Raw genomic sequence first — 16,782 nt, 5'->3', positions numbered from 1 at the left:
GTCCAAGGGGGGAGACATGTGGCAAAAGTGCCATGTGTCACAAGGAGAGAATATTCATACCATGGGAGGTTAGGATAAGGAGGTTAGAATGTGCAAGATAGGATAGGGTTAGTTAGACCCAGGATTAGGTGGAATGGGTTAGGTTAGAGGATGGTTAGGTTAGGTGGTTAAAGTTAGGAGCCATGTGCTCATTTGAATTTATAAATTCAAATAATTGGAAAATGGTAATTAATCTCAACGGAGCAATGACCTCCAAAAATGACAACTCAAGAGTTGAGTAGCTATTTGATCATGATTGACTATGTAGATGATATGAAATGCATGATTTAAGAAACTAGATTAACATGCTATGATTAATCCAAAATCTAATTACTAGATAATTGAAATGCAAATTGCCTATAGTAATGATGCCTAAATTGATATGAGATGGGATCCTTATTGCTCCAAAATGGGGGATATTTATAGGAATTCCAACGCCAAAGCTGAGGTGGCAGGAATCGACGGTCCAGATCTGATCTGAAGACATCAAGGGCCAAGATTGAGGAAGTTGGAGAAGAGGTTGGAGGAAGGGACACTTGTCATCTCTATGGTGACAAGTGTCAAGGAGCCTTGCTCATGAGAGGGCAAGTGTCCAAGGGAGGAGACATGTGGCAAAAGTGCCATGTGTCACAAGGAGAGAATATTCATACCATGGGAGGTTAGGATAAGGAGGTTAGAATGTGCAAGATAGGATAGGGTTAGTTAGACCCAGGATTAGGTGGAATGGGTTAGGTTAGAGGATGGTTAGGTTAGGTGGTTAAAGTTAGGAGCCATGTGCTCATTTGAATTTATAAATTCAAATGATTGGAAAATGGTAATTAATATCAACAAACTTGAGTTTGTTAATCTTAATTAGGGATTAAAAGAATTGATTAATATGGGGAGACATTAATTAATTTAGAATTAATTAATCGGAGGGGGATATGAAATGAACTATATAAATAAATCATTTACTAGTAGATGAATAGAGAAATTAATTAAATTACTTGTGAATTCAATTAATTAGGAAGGGGAATTAATCAAATAACTGCGTATTTAATTAACTATCTTCAAACCATTTTTAGGTGTATACAATATAAATATGTGGGTGTGAAGGAGATCATTCGTTTGTACAGTATTAAGTGGAGAGTAACTATGCATGTGTAAAGGAGGTTATTAGTGGAAGAGTAAATTGTTTTGTGGCTCAGACAGTGAGGATCATGTTCTATCATTTAATGCAGGGATGAAGTGTGTGGTGTAGTATAGTGTGAGGACCACAGGTTGGCTAAATGACACAACATAATTACAAAGGTCCATTCTGATATCTTTCTAATCTTATCTCAAACAATGTTTGTTATGTAGGGTATTTTGTTGTGAGGTTGTTGCCTCTTGCTCTGTATGAGGTTGGCACCTCTCTAAAGTTGAATTGAATTGATTAACGGGATTGTTGTCTTGGCCTAGTGCCCAAAATTTATGTATTGGTGAAGGGATTGAAGTATCCTAAAGGTTGGTGCCTTAATAATTGATTGTTACATTCATATTTCTTAGAGGCTAAATTGAGGTAGTAGATTCAAGCAGCTATCTCACTGTAGTTTTTCTCTTCTAGAGTTTCTACGTAATATTTGATGTTATGTGTTCTTGTGTGGTTGTGATTATTACTTGCACTCTTTGATGATTTTGCTAATGCTCCTAAATAACTAAGTGATGATTGGATGTAAAGTAGTTGAAGTTGAGATTTATAGATATATTGATTCACCCCTCCCTCTCAATATATTGGTGTCTTCCAACAGCTACGCCACTTTTTGGCTTTGCAAGTTCGGTAAAGTGAGGGCATGTTTGTTGTCTCTCAATGCCAAACAAGAGTCAAAATGGAGGATGTGAAAGTTGTCAAAACTCTATGTGACCCTTATAGTATGTTGACAAAGGATATAGGTACAAGAGGTAGATCTTACAAATATCTTTGTCTAGTGGAAAGTTTGCTTTATCATATCCATACTTGATATAGTATTTATTTTCTTGTCATATTGGTGGCCAAGATCATGTAGGTACATTAGAGTAGTCACATGAATGTTACAAGGTGTACATTGACATATGTGAAGATGACTTTAGATTTAAGATTTGAGTTCAAGATGAGGTGGACACATTCTCTAGGGCTACAAAAATAAAGACTAGGTAAGATATCCTAATGATAAGGGGCCTACTTTGAGATATATCTTTATGGCAAGAGATTCATTGATCTTTTGTCTTCCAAGAAGCAAAACATTATTTCATACTTAACAATAGAGAAAAAGTACATTAGATTGGTTCCAATTTCGATTGAAGCGATTAGTTTACATGAGATGCTATATTACTTGCATGTGCAAATGATTCATTGTTACAATAAGAGTGCTCTCTAGATTGCAAAGAAACAACTTTTCATACAAGACCTAAGCATATCATGATGAACCACAAGGTTCATGAACTATTACGACTCAAAAATATTTCGATTGGTTGTGTTGGTATATAGGACTAAGTTGCAAATACCTTCACCAAGCTATTGAAGGAGAGTAAGATCATCATGTTTTAGAAGCAACTATGTCTCAAAGAGCTTGCCATGAAGGGGAGTTATAATCATGGCAATCTCTTATCTTTGTAATGGATATGTTACATTGAATGTTTGTTATAAATACTCTAATTTCACTTTAAGGGGGGGTGTTGGAATGTTAACGGTTGCATTATGAGGATTTATTCCATATGCATCATTTCATGTTGTATTAGTAGACAAAGGTAACACTTAAATTACGTGGGTTTATCCCACATTGATTGTACCTCTAAAGTCACTAGCTAGGGATAGATTATGAGGAGGTTGTATATTAATGTACAAGAAGTAATCAAATTAACAAATGTTCTCCATTGAAAAATGAAGTGAAAGCTGTTTCAATTTGCTTGTCTCATGTCATGCATCCCATTCTTTGATAATAGTGCCTGAGATGACAAATGTGGGACCTCATCCCCATTTATCAAAGCTGAGGCTCAAATCCACGAGCACATTGGATCAGCAAAGCCACAACACAATGACCCACCACTGAACCAACACACTATAGAAAGAACCCTTGATAATATACATCTTGAGCTTAAGAGTTAAAATATTATATTTCTTTTACTTATGTAATTTTTTTTAATGTTTGATTTGCATTTTTCAAATATTATAAATTCAACTTAAATAAAAGCGGTTGTAGGGAGATCATGGACGAATTGAAGCCAGCTACTTTCAAGCATAAAAAGCAAGATAGAGACAACGAGATGAGTGAATCTCCCAACATGAAGATAAAAACCAAATATTAAAGCTTATTGCACATTAGTTTCTTTAACTTTCAAAGTTCTTCCCCTTAGTTCTTTGCTGCAGACTCTGTCCTGCTTTGTAAAAATATTTTCTTTTTTATATTATATATCCAGTCTTTTAACCATCATAAAAACCAAAGATCCTGCTTAATGCTTCAGACCATTCTATAATTGGACTTTGTGAATAATAATGTCATTTACAGCATGCCGAGTGTAATCATTACTTCAAACTTCTTATAACCAATAAGAACATGACATTTGGTCTCATGGTTTTTCCTTGTCTTTGTTGCAATCCACCAAAAACTTGTTGAATAGATCAGATACAGCAGTATATCCTACTAATTTTTACCATATGCCGCATGTATTGATCTTATGAAGTAAACAATATTTTGTACAAGATCAAAATGAAAATAATTGCATGCCTACCACTTTTGGTGAATGACTTTGTGCTTATGCCTTCAGTCAACATGCCAAAGATTCTTGCAAGGTTTTCATCAATCGACCAGCTTTGTAAGCTTGCACATCTATTTACCATTACAATTGTCCTGATGAGCTCTAGTACAAGAGCAGTTTGCCATTTAATTTTCTTTATTGATCAATTTTGTATCACAGTAAAGCACGACGCTATTATGGATTGCCCGAGTTAGCATTACTGCAGAAACGTAGTGTAGAAACATGTTTTGATAAGGTCAAACTCACATAGCATTTTCCATGTTCTATCATTTTGGGTCATTAAATTTCTCTTCATAGGTTGCAGAGAGACGACATTTGATATAGATACAGAAATATTCTCTTTGATCCTAGGAATGCTGCATCAGACAAACTGGGACTAGTTACACAAAAATGAGAACACTTAGAATTGCTTGTTGGAAAAACTAGTATATGTACACAACGACAAAACTTTGAATCGCGAATTTTCTATTATCTGAGGTATATAGCTCCTCTTTCATACACAGTATCCAAATGTGTATATTCTATAGGAGACTACTGTTACATTTCTATCTGAACAAGTATACAGTTTACAGTTTTTTTTTTAAGTATCCGGTAAACACACCCCTCCGTCACCATGTGAAATACTTTTGACAAAGAGTTATGAATCGGTGAGGTCACAAACGAGGGATCTCATCCCCATTTAACAATGCTGAGGCTCAAACCCATGAGCACATCGGATCGGAGAAGGCACAGTCCTGCGATCACAATGGCCCAGCGGAGTTTTGAACCTTGGTGATTACAACAACACCGCCACCTAACCAACACACTACGAAAAGAACCCCAAACCTTCTATACAGTTAACATAAATATAAGTAGAAAGTATTATGAAATAGAGCAACACTTTTTAACACAAAGTGACAAGAAAATTTACTACAATAGATTCTATTACAAATCATACAAACACTATTCTCTGTTTGCCACCTTCAACTGCAACCAGCCACATCATTAAACGCTAGTCAATCCACGAGGCTTCCACCACTTTGGCCATGAATGCCCATTTATCAGCACTCTCATCAATCTACAAAAGAACCAGAATTTGATGCTGTCATCTTCAAAATCACATGTATAGATTAAAGGTCTCTTATAGATTGTCTAGATTACAGTATTACACTATTGTATAAATTTGTATTAAACAATTAAAGATGTCATGGACTAACCCTCGCTACATATTTTTAACTCTTATCAAAATTTGGTGAAATCCGGTTAATAAGGCAAAATGCAAATAGAGTGGAAGAAGAAAACACTTACCACTTTTTGGGTTGGCCTCCCTGCCCCATGACCGGCTTTTGTATCAATTCGACCAATAATTGGATTGGTTTGTGGGCTATGCGGTACACTTTTGCATAAAATATATTGCATTGTCTGTAACCACTCAATAGAGCTCACTCGGGTCAACATGCAGCTATAGACGATCTCAAAACAAAATGAGCAGCTCTTTTTACCAAAAAATTAAAATATATATAAAGAAGTTCAAATCCCAATGTATTACCCTATAACATTAGGATGATACTTACATCTTCAAGACAAGGAAAAACCATGAATTGTCACGAGAAACTAAAAATAAACAAACAAGCTTACAAGCATATTCTAATTTGCAATACAAACAATAATTTTTGACAAAAAAATGCACAAAGAAGCTTACATGCATAATTTTTACAGATAGCGATAATAGTTCTTTAACCAAAAGTGCACAAGCAGGCTTGCAGGCATATTAGTTAATAACCACGATTTGATGAAATGCTGAGATGTTCCTCCTTCCAATGCCTTTTTAAGGATAAAAACAACGAATTTGCATGTATACTTTTTAAGAACTTCAACTTAAACCAAAAAAATTATTCATAGCAACAATGATATAATAAATTTATGGAAATAATCTAATTTGGATGACTTACACAGCAATCTCATCAAATTTTGTCCAGCATGAAAAATTTGGGTGTTCAGCTACTCTAAGATTATGGGAAAACACATATTAACAACTAAAGAAATATATTTAGATCAGACTGATTGCCTTCGACAAAATTTAGTAAAACCAGCAACAACAAGTATCTGTTCCTTTTAAAATCCACTCCATTTTATAACATCAATCTTTTGCGGTACCATTTTGTGCAAGGAAAGCAAAAAAAACATCAACCAAGAACTGCAAGCCAAACCAGCTTAGAAGCTTTCGGAGTCAAAATATCGGATCTGAAGTACTTACTGCAAGAAATTTCAAAGAATGAAGCGGCACAACTCGATCATCATGATCAGCTGTCAATAACATCGTAGCGGGATACTGAACACTATGTCCCCCGGGCTCTTCCCATGGCCTCTTTACATTATGCAATGGCGAGTATCTACAGTTAAAGGTCATATGCGGAAGACAAAGTCACCAAATTAGTATATCTTTAAATATTCACCTAGTTATCACGACAAATGCTTGATTTTTGTTCTTACTTAATCAGCCAATGAAATTCTTCTTCCTTCTCCGAACATCCAAAATCTGTAGTCCATGCATGTCCTGCAGGATTATGAATGCTCATTATAAATTCCTTAGCAACAGCCAAAAGCAGATGCCATAACTAAGGAGCAATATAGGCTTACAAATTGCTTTGTGTTATATCCCAATGTAAAACTTATTTAGACTAGATTTATGGAATGTTTGTCAATAATGTAAATACAGCCAGTTCAAGAGATACCAATAGTAAATTTATGGAAGCGTAACATGTCCATAACCCCCACATGAGCCAGCACACAACCAAATAGGTCAGGTCTCTGTTTTCAGAAAAAAAAAAGAAGATAACATCTTCCTTTTAGTCCCATATCATTTGTTTCAAAAACAAGAAATGACAAAATAAAATTGCGAATAAAAAATAAAAGAAAGAAACATTAAATTGGCTTTAACGTACCTGATTCATGCAAGCTGCAACAAGAAGTCCTCCATTACTGCCTCCCTCAATAGACAACTTTTTAGGTTGTGTATAACCCTCTGATACAAGGAATTCAGCAGCAGAAATGAAGTCATCAAAACAATTTTGTTTATTTGAGAGAATGCCTGCTTGATGCCATTCTTCTCCATATTCACCACCCCCACGAATGTTTGCAACAGCAAATACTGCTCCTAAATGCCTTAAAAGGACAATACGACTAGCACTGAAGTATGGAGTGATACTAATGTTAAAGCCCCCATAACCATATAGCAATGTCGGATGAGAACCGTCAAGAATGGTATTTTTCTTGCATACAATGAACATTGGTATTTGGGTTCCATCTTTGCTAGGAACAAAGACCTGGCATTTAATTTTAAGCACATTAGAAACAAATCAAATGCATAAGCTAAACATAAAAATCTTTGATTTGGAGAGATAAACGACGCCATCTCACCCTTAATTAAGGATTTCATAGCATAAATGGAAAAAATTGCTACTATCATTTACGCTTAAACGGCACTTGAAAATGTCAAATTGCTGAAAAACAGCCTTAATTTTAGACAAAAACAACAATTTTCTGAGTTATCTCTGCAAAATCCTACCTGAATTTAGGCTGGATAACCTAGTTATTATATAAACGCATTTGTAATTTATTCTTGCAGCACCCCACTTGACTTTAATTGAAGATTGGAATTAAGCACTTCAAAAAAGCTTATTATGATACTATTTATATATTATGTTTTATCCAGTTAATTTAAATGTTTTAATTTTAAAAAGGTCTGATTCTATTTCACAAAATTGAGAACACTATTTCTCAAAAAATGATTGCCTCAATAATAAAAAAGCAAACGACAGTATAAAACAACAAAATACCTGTTTAGCCTCAAAAAAATTCCGATCGAAGCCTGGAACAATAGTCTCTCTAAATACTACGAGGTTTGGTTTTTCTGCATCTAGGTTGCATCGATAAATGATACTAGGAGTAAGAAAGCTTGTAAAACCAATAAATAACTCCTTGTATTTACGCCTTCCAGAGATTTGATAAACTGACCCAATATCTATTGGCAAATCATGAAGCCACTTGCCAGATCCCAAGTCCCGTACTTGTAGAATGTGTTTAACATCATTTAAGTAACATACCAGAAGTTGATTGTCATTGACAGCAGCAACTGAATCAAGTACATCTCTATCTGATTCTGCAACTACATCGCTCCAAAACTCCGGCTGCCTCAAATCCACTCGGACCAATTTATACCTTGGAGCTTTTTTATTGGTCCGAAAAGTGAAGATGGTATCATCATTTGCAACAAGATCATATTTTGCTTCAAAATTATCAATGAGTTTATGAAATGGAAGTAGCTCTTCTTTGCCTTTAAAAGCCTCAAGTCCTTGAGGAAGACCAGCAAGATCACAATAATAGAGCCTGTTAACCGGATCACAGCCTTCCGTAATAATTATGAGAAGATACTACAGCCAAAAAAAATGCAAATGGAAGTTAGATTATCACCCCATAGCAGAACCATAGCTTTCCCACAAATAAGCTCACTTTTTACAATGTTAAATCAAAGTTTAGTAAAGTACATTTTCCCAATTACAAATAACATCACAAATATTTCAACCCTTGAAAGAGGTTATGCAAGGTTCGAAAGAGCCGTCTGAAAAATGTAAAGGTGAATTCCGTTATCTCAAATATTAAATATATGTTTCGCCAACCTTTCCATCTTCAGTTACTCTAGCTCTAACTGTCCACTTAGGATGCTCTGGATCTTTCCAACACAAAATATCTTCAGATTGCTCCGTACCCAAGAAGTGGTAAAACAATTGATGATTAAGGTTGATATTTGTTTCTGTTCCTGCATCTAGTTCTCCTTCTCTGCTAAAGCAAATGGTTCATTAAAAAACTATATAAGCTTATTAAAATTGAAACAAAAAAGTGTGATGAATATCTAAAACATCTCAATTTGAGAAAAAGAGTACGCACTTGGGAGCTGGATACCGACTGTAAAAGAAACCTTTACTGTCATGGCTCCAAGTTATTGATGAGAACTTCACCTGGTAAGAAATGAAAAAAAATAAAAAATTAACACCTAAAATAGTGGAAATAAATCTAAACAAGAAATATAATCTAGAATCAGTTTTACAAATTTGATAAGCAAAGCCTGTGGAACCTAACCTTGAGTCTACAAGACCTGTGGAACCTAAGCCAATAAAATGAGAAAAAACAGGCATCTCACGTTTCTCTGATTTTTGTAGAACAGTATTCACACATTTGAAAATTTCCCTAAGTCATTTGTTATTTGGAAACATTGCAATTTCCTGTTGCTTGCAACCAAAGACTAATCTTTATATAATTTAGATATTAATGTCCGCAAGTGGCCAAGAACGACCAATGTACTCAAAAGAGAATATAACTGAAAAAGTACTTAAAAAAGAAGCGTCTAATTAATCTCAAGAATAACTTATAACAAAAAAAACTCAAAATAACTAAAAGTATAAAGAAAGAAGTTAAAGGGCCTAAAACAAACAATGACACAACGGGTGTGGACACAATTTTGTTCGACTTAGTAACAGAGATCAAACTATACTAAACCTAAATAATGCTCTCTTCTTGTTATAAAAACCATGTGCATACTGCATACTCAGTATCTCATTTCTAGTTCGACATTTATTATAAGTCTGTTTCTTGTTGGTTGCTCTGTTCCATCTGATAATGAAACTGATTGTTTTCTCAACAAAAAGTCATTAAACATACCCAGGAAAGAGAATCGGGCTCTGTTTTCTTATCTGCTATCCGAATAACCTTGATATTTACCCAGTCACTACCACTGGAGCTTAAACCAACTGCCAAGAATTCGGCATCTTCACTGATAGCATATGTATTTAAAGAAATTGTTCCATCTTCACTGAGTGTGTTGGGATCAACTAAGACCTCTGCTTCTGCCTCCAGACTATCCTGAAATAAGTTGTAAGTTTAAAAGCATCTCAGGAACACTGTAAACAATTTTAATATAAGGCATTACACCTGCTAGCTTAATATAAGGAAATGTAATGTTTACCTTCTTTATTATTCACAATAACAAACAGAATTTCACAACTCTTTAAATTTTAATATTTTATGCATATTCAACAAAAAAAATTGGTCATACCCCTCAAACCTATGCATTTAGGATCATTCAAATCCACCTATACTTCAAACTTAACTACCTTACCTGAACGTATAGAACACTCTGAGCCTGCAGCCCTGTATTGAAAAAGTAGAAGCATTTATTGCCACGTCTGTATGGACAGTCATATCTAGGGTGGTCCAAAAGAGTTGTGATCTGTTTCCTCAACTTTTCTCTTGTCTCACAATTCTGTAGGTAGGATTGAGTTAACTGCACTTGCTTCTCAACAAAATCCTTGACCTCCTTTGCATCTGGATCTTCCATCCTGATTCATTTCAATGTATACAGTTATCAGAACAAGAAAATTGAAAAAATCTCTAATTATCTTTTTATAGATAGATATAAGTAGGTGGTTTCTAGATAATGTGTCAATTTATGTGATATTTTAATCAGAATTTAATCAGATAACTTTTAAAATCAAATTCATTGATCCATATTTTATGAGTATTGGTTTGCAAGAATACATCTCCAATCAGCATGAACAATCCATTTAGCACTCGCTGCATCTAGGCGATGTTCATAGGGATGATTCCAGTAGTAGTCCAACTCAAGCACACCTAGTCATAGTGTTTCCCTCAAGATTAAGCCCACTTAGCTTGCTACCCCCATTTGCAAAACCATCAACAATTACTGTGCCTTATGAACCATTCATAATTGAGTCCTTAACTCATTTTACCAAATTGGTGATCTTTTTACACTCTCAAATTATGCAATGTTTTTATTTGACCTGCTAATTTTGGTTTCGATCAATCTTTAACTATGATTTAGTTTGTTTGCTTCATGTGTAACTCCCAATATAAGTACACATAAATCATATTCTATTGATGATAGATGTGATATTTTCACAATCTCTGTAAATGAATTTGTGTAGTTCTAGTAACCATATGAATCACTCAAAAAAGTAACCATGTGAATTGCAGAGCATGGTCCAAAATATTAACTTATAACTAAAAGCACTCACAATTTTTTCATTAGTAAGAAGTTCATACTGATACCCAAATAATGACTATATATAAATCCCATAACAATCTGAGTCATAAAACTACAAATGAAACCTGTGGATTTTTTCATGGCTTTGACAAATAGTATGGTAGACCTGTCCCAAGTCTACAATCAACACCATACATTCAAAGTAGGTGTACATAGAAATTTACTCAGGTCCACTTAAACTGGACTGGAACAGATTGTTGTAAGGTCAATCTACCCACAGATAAAAAAATTCTAACTGCATTTACAGTTCTCGATGCAGCAGTTCACAGTTTTCCAATAGAATTAAGCACAGAAACTGAATCCCAATAGAAACTAAGTACAAAAACTTACCATCTATAAGGATCAGGTACAAGCATTCCATGATAGTTGTCCATTACGAACTCGTCCCTTCTCACATCTGGATATACCAGGCCTTCCTCCAACGCAAGAGATCCCATAATGGACTGCCGCGCTAAGTACAGTTGGACCAAATGTTTATTAAATCTTGAAAGGAAGTTACGCCGTTTTGGATTAGTACCCTTCCTGCAGCTGCCAGGTATTCAAATTTGAAACAACTTTGAGAAAAGTACCAATAAATTGTAATATATGTTTCCAAGAATAATTGTCCTGCAAGCAGAAACAAAATTACATTCTCATGTGCGATTTATAGTCAGATATAATTTAATTGAGTCTGCCCAGAAAAAGAGACGGCGGAAAACCATTAGGAAGAGATTAATTTGGTGATTGAATTGAACTATGAGCAAAGAGAAAGATGTGGCTAAGTAAATGCCTGTTAAATGTAGAGAAAATAGACCTGCCCTGAGGGCTTACGGAACACATACTGAGATTCATGAAGTTTTTAATGGTGTATGAATCTGTGTATATATTTGAGTCAATGAGCGGGCACTACAAAAACATTTGAACATATATTTGACACGTTTCAGAAACTTCACTTTAGACAACAAGTATTATCTATAAGAAGAAAAGGGTTTTAATGTGCTTAGCGTCTGAATCATGAGGTAACTTCCATTCCTAATCAGAATGATTAAGAACCGTGATAAAAGAAAGGCCACAAAATTTGAAGGAAAAACCAAATGTTGATACCTTGTAGTTTGGACACCTAAAAATCTAGGTTCAAATTCTTTTGAAAACAGCTTCTATCAATTGAAAAATCCTGATACACATTAGATTTCAAAATTTATATCAAACTATAAAACAACTCATGCCAAAAATGAAAATAAGTCCAATGCGTAAAAATATTTTTCACTATCATATGGTATCTGTCAAGCCATCATTAACAAATATAATACCCCTTAAACCACAATAAACCAATCAGTCGAAGATTGCTCGACTCTAGTCAAAATAAGAAACCCTGTTAGTTTAAAGCCGTGGACAACATTGCAAGAGACAATTGTTTGGTTTAAAAAAATAATGCGTTTTTTAAAATTTTAAAACTGCAGTACAGTTTTAACTACGCTCCAAAACTTTACCAAGAAACTTTCGTACATGGGATATAAAAAATTTGCCTTTTACTGAGCTAAATCTGAAATTTGTCTTATTTATGAACCAGAACGGTTTAAAAGGAGAAATGAAAGAGAGTGAATTCAATGCATCTAGTCAGAAAATCTGACATCTTGACCTGTAAAAATATTTTAAGATATTCAAAATTTAAATATTAAAAATAAAATAAAATAAACCTCACAAAAAGCAAAATGAAGGTGCTGATGAAGGATGGTCTCTTATTGATGTCACTGTGGACCGGCTGATGTATGGCAAAACCGGATGACGGATCCTTTCGGCCTCTTGCTTAGACGGCTGATTTTTCTGTTTTTCTGTTTTTGCTTTCCGAACTCGGCAGGTGTGACAACCAAACAAAACTCAATCCAGAGCTTAAAAACACAAGCATTCAACCCCAGTAAAACGGAACCAGTAGTGGAAAAAGGCAGATTAAAAAACAAAATAAAAAGATTAGATCATGAATATCCGGTTACAGAATATAGTCGACAGCAAAATATTCAAACAGCTATAAACAAAAACTAGAGTCCAAAAGAACAATCAAGATAAGTCAATACAACAATATCAAACTACACTGCACAAAGGAAATACTTGTAATCATCGCAGCTAAAAAAATATAAAAAGCACAAAAAATTAACAAGTCAGTCCATACCTTCTGTTATATTGTCGAGGCACAGCAGGCAAACTGTCAAAATCTGCAGGCTTTGAGATAAAAACTCATGCTGAAAGTACAGCAGGAATAATTAAGGTCTTAAAATGGTGGAAGCACCAGTAATGAAGAAACTAGATCGACTTGTTTGGGTGGCGCCTTACGCTGACTGATAATAGCATATTGTTATTTTTTGGTTTATGTTTGAAGCTCTGATAATATCATATTGTTTTTCCTGCTCATTTATGTGTAATTTGTTGACATGGAATGTTAACATAGCGTGCTCATCCAGGGTCCCACAGCTCCTCTATTACTGGAATTTGTTCTTTTCTGTCTAATTCTTGTCCTAGCTTATTTTCCATGTATTTGGACGATGTCGCCATGAATGTTCACAATGTCGCCATGCTTTCATGGACCATTACACACTTCTTACCTGACTCTAGGGTTTCAAACCATCCAAAACCCTAGTCTTTGAATTGCTAGTGCTTGTGTTAAATCAGCATTGCCTAGATTTGAGGTTACATACTTAATTCATTTTCTCAATCCTAAGTGACCCAATACCTTTTGCATGAGAGATATTTAATGAACTCCTTTGGAATTATATGGGTTGTTATGACTATAATGTTGAAAGTATTTTATAAAAGGGGAAAATGTATATTTATTTATTTAAAAAGTTTTTGATTGATGTTGATAAGATTTTTTTGGGTATTGATTAGTATATAAATTAGCATATTTTTATGCGGAAGTTGACATATAACTTTATTTTAGTCTTATTTTATTTTTATAAATTTCAATTATTATTGTTCAAAAATTTGGTTTAGATTCATGTATGCAAATTTGGCTTAGCTCAGTCCCACATGCATATATTTGAATGCATCAACTTTTAAATTTAAAGCTTTAATCTAAGCCCATGTTCCTCCTTTACCACTAGCCATTAAGTGATAACTCCATGGTTAAGCACGCTTGAACTGGAGTAGTATTGGGATGGATGGTCTCCTCAGAAAGCCCAAGGCTTCACCTTTATGAGCATCACCTAGATGCAATGAGTGCTAAGTGTACCATTCATTCTCATGAGAGATGGGTTCTTGTGAACCACTGCTCATGAAACACAAGTCGATGAGTTGGACTAGAAAACTACACAGTTGAATCTTGATAGCAATGTCAAAATAATTATTTTAAAGTTACACATTAGGGTGGTGTATTTAACGACATGACCTAATTTGTTGCTATTAGTTAAATCTAAATTCAAAAGCATACACATGAGAGCATAATAGAGCATCTTAATTGCATTATCAACTTGTACTTGTTGCGTCTCCACAACTCACACCCCGTTTTCTCTCTCTTTGTTTTCCTTCCCCTTCTCTCTTACTTTCCCCCCCCCGTTTCTTTCCTTTTCCTTGTCTCTTTTGCCTCTTTTTGGGCTTGTGGGGATCGAGGATCAAAGGTCCCCTTTCCTATTTTGGGAGTTGGGATCCCCGACCCTTGTCCCCCACATTTTGAGTGCCTAACCCTTTCCTTTCAGAGATCGGAGGTAGTCATACCTTCAACCCTCGACTCTCTCTAGGTGGGGATTGAGGATTGAGGATTAGAGGTGGCAAAGGCCACCATCTCGATGACCTTTGACAACCCCAACCCTTGATCCCCAATGGGTTCACCTACCATATATAACATTAAATGCGCCTTTTGGGGCCCATAAATACCCAATGCCCACTCATTTGCTCTCATTCGGCCAAGCATTCAACACAATTTTAGGGTGATATAATGAAGAGTTTGTGCATTCTTGAGGCGTCCATGTGCTTGTTTTTGTTGATGTGGATAACTTTCCTCGTGTTTAGGTAGGGTTTCATGCTTTCTCTTTCTTTATTTTTCTTTCTATTTCTCTTTCCTCTTTATTTTGTGTTAGGGTTTCAATGTTTTGGACCTCTAAGCCCTGGGTTTTGAGTTCTTGATTGAAGCCTCGTCCTTCCATTGGTTTGTTTGGATTGTCTTTGAGCCTCTTTTTTGTTTTGTTTCGCAACCCTACCTAGCTAATGTGTGCCTTTCTTGTTGCAACATGTTTTGCCATGGTTTGGTCTTGTTTAGTTCTTTGAATAAGTGGGGTGTCAACCCTACATTTCATGCCTTGAGTTGAATTCAAAGACCTTTGTAACTAGTAAACAATTCATTTGTTCAAGACAATTTTTTGGTTGATGGAGATGATGGGCCCTAATCGGGGATTGTGATAACAATAGTCTTTGTCCCTTGAACATTTTAAACATTGAGTGTTCTTTTCCTCTAGATCCCATCAGGGTGTTGGGACCTCCAAAAGTTAGCTAAAATTTTGAAGGCCCATGTAAAATGAAATCTTTTTATCCTAGCAGGATTTCGCCAAGACTTCATATAGTTCCACTGAAAATAAATTCCTTGTATGTAGGAAAAACTATATCGGCATAGCAATAAAGGGCGACGAGATGAAAATCATGATCTCATTAAAAGCCAAGGTCACACCAAAAAGGGATTGTCGAAGAGACAACTCCCATGTCTCACTGAAACATGAATGATGGTATGACAATAGAAGTATGCTAAAGCCAAAGGAGATCCTGTTGAAAATCAAAGTCTCACCAAAGATTAACTTATCGAGGAGACGTGTTTTCCGTCTTACCGAAGTATCAATTTCGGTATGACGATGAAAGTCTACCATGACCGAAGGGAGTCTTGTCGAAGGATCATGTCACACATAAAGTAGTAGCGTCGGAGAAACATGCTAAGGTCATACCAAAATATTGGAATTCAATATAATAGTGAGTGGCGAACAAAAGAAAGAGGGGTCTCATCGAAAGGGCATCTCACATCGATATAACAAGTCACTTCCTGGGTGGACCAATGAATGGTTGCCTTATAGGAACTTGCAGACACATGGGCGAAGTGGGTTCGGTATTCCACTAATGTTCACCACACTAAATAAAGAGCCATTTTAATCAATAACGGTTTGAATCAATGCGTGATCTCACGACTAGTTGAACCTGCTTACAAAAGCTAATGTCGCAACTCCATAGTGGATGTGGCATGTGGGTCCCACAAGAGATGATGACTGATGCTTGAACCAATAAGAGCATAGACATATGGATGGTTGGGCCACGTAATAAGGATACGGGCCCAATGCCACATCTCTTGAATGAGATAAATAGAAATATCTTAGCGGAGGATTAGCGACTGAGATTCTCGTGCCATTGTGAGATTGAGCAAAGATGGGCTACAAGGTTAATTCTGCAATGCCAATAGAGATGGTAAGCAAGGGAAATAAAAAATAATAAAGCTTTTTGCGTGTCAATCTCTTATTTGTCATCGACTGACCAGGATCTTGTTGTTGGGGCCCAAACGTTCAAATATGAATTGTAACAACTATCTCCTGCCATCACACCACCTTACGTGCCTACAGTAAATGAACTCAATTTCCCATTATGATCCATATTTTCCCTGCTTAATTTTACATTTACACTACTCTAGATATGCTTTGAATCTCTCTCTAATTCCTAGCTATTGTAATTAGGGTTTGCATGATAAGGGTTATCGCAATATTGTCACTGCATTTGCTATATCATTCCTATTGATTTCCTTGCATTCCTTGACTGTGTATAAGTTTTTAGCATTCTGGTTGTAGCCTGAACTTAGTTTTGAAATCTCATCCCGTCGTCTCAGTAAGTTCAAGTAAACCCTAACCCTATAAATGGCATAATCCACTGGTTTGGGAAAGAGGAAGTTTTCAAAA

The 16,782-nt window shown here is 35.4% G+C and overlaps 1 protein-coding gene across 3 annotated transcripts; it reads right to left on the bottom strand.

The window, feature by feature from the left end:
- Positions 1-4,236: 4,236 nt before the first annotated feature.
- Positions 4,237-13,445, bottom strand: LOC131028194 (uncharacterized). Of its 3 annotated transcripts, none has more exons than XM_059216948.1 (13): positions 13,038-13,445; positions 11,222-11,497; positions 9,947-10,166; positions 9,490-9,690; positions 8,719-8,789; positions 8,451-8,610; positions 7,611-8,204; positions 6,717-7,097; positions 6,507-6,582; positions 6,265-6,328; positions 6,029-6,164; positions 5,080-5,193; positions 4,237-4,849 (listed from the first exon to the last, which is right to left on the bottom strand). In XM_059216948.1, the coding sequence occupies exons 2-13, from the start codon at positions 11,326-11,328 to the stop codon at positions 4,784-4,786; spliced, it is 2,190 nt and encodes a 729-aa protein (XP_059072931.1). In that variant the 5' UTR covers positions 11,329-11,497; positions 13,038-13,445; the 3' UTR covers positions 4,237-4,783. The 3 variants fall into 3 exon arrangements, with proteins under 3 accessions (XP_059072931.1, XP_057814418.2, XP_057814417.2); XM_057958435.2 differs by having other exon boundaries at positions 11,222-11,419; positions 13,038-13,444; XM_057958434.2 differs by lacking the exon at positions 13,038-13,445 and adding an exon at positions 11,661-12,471 and having other exon boundaries at positions 11,222-11,419.
- Positions 13,446-16,782: the final 3,337 nt, after the last annotated feature.

This window comes from Cryptomeria japonica, chromosome 1, assembly GCF_030272615.1.
Source record: "Cryptomeria japonica chromosome 1, Sugi_1.0, whole genome shotgun sequence".
Classification (NCBI taxonomy): Eukaryota; Viridiplantae; Streptophyta; class Pinopsida; order Cupressales; family Cupressaceae; genus Cryptomeria; species Cryptomeria japonica.
This window is presented reverse-complemented; position numbering and strand designations above follow the sequence as displayed.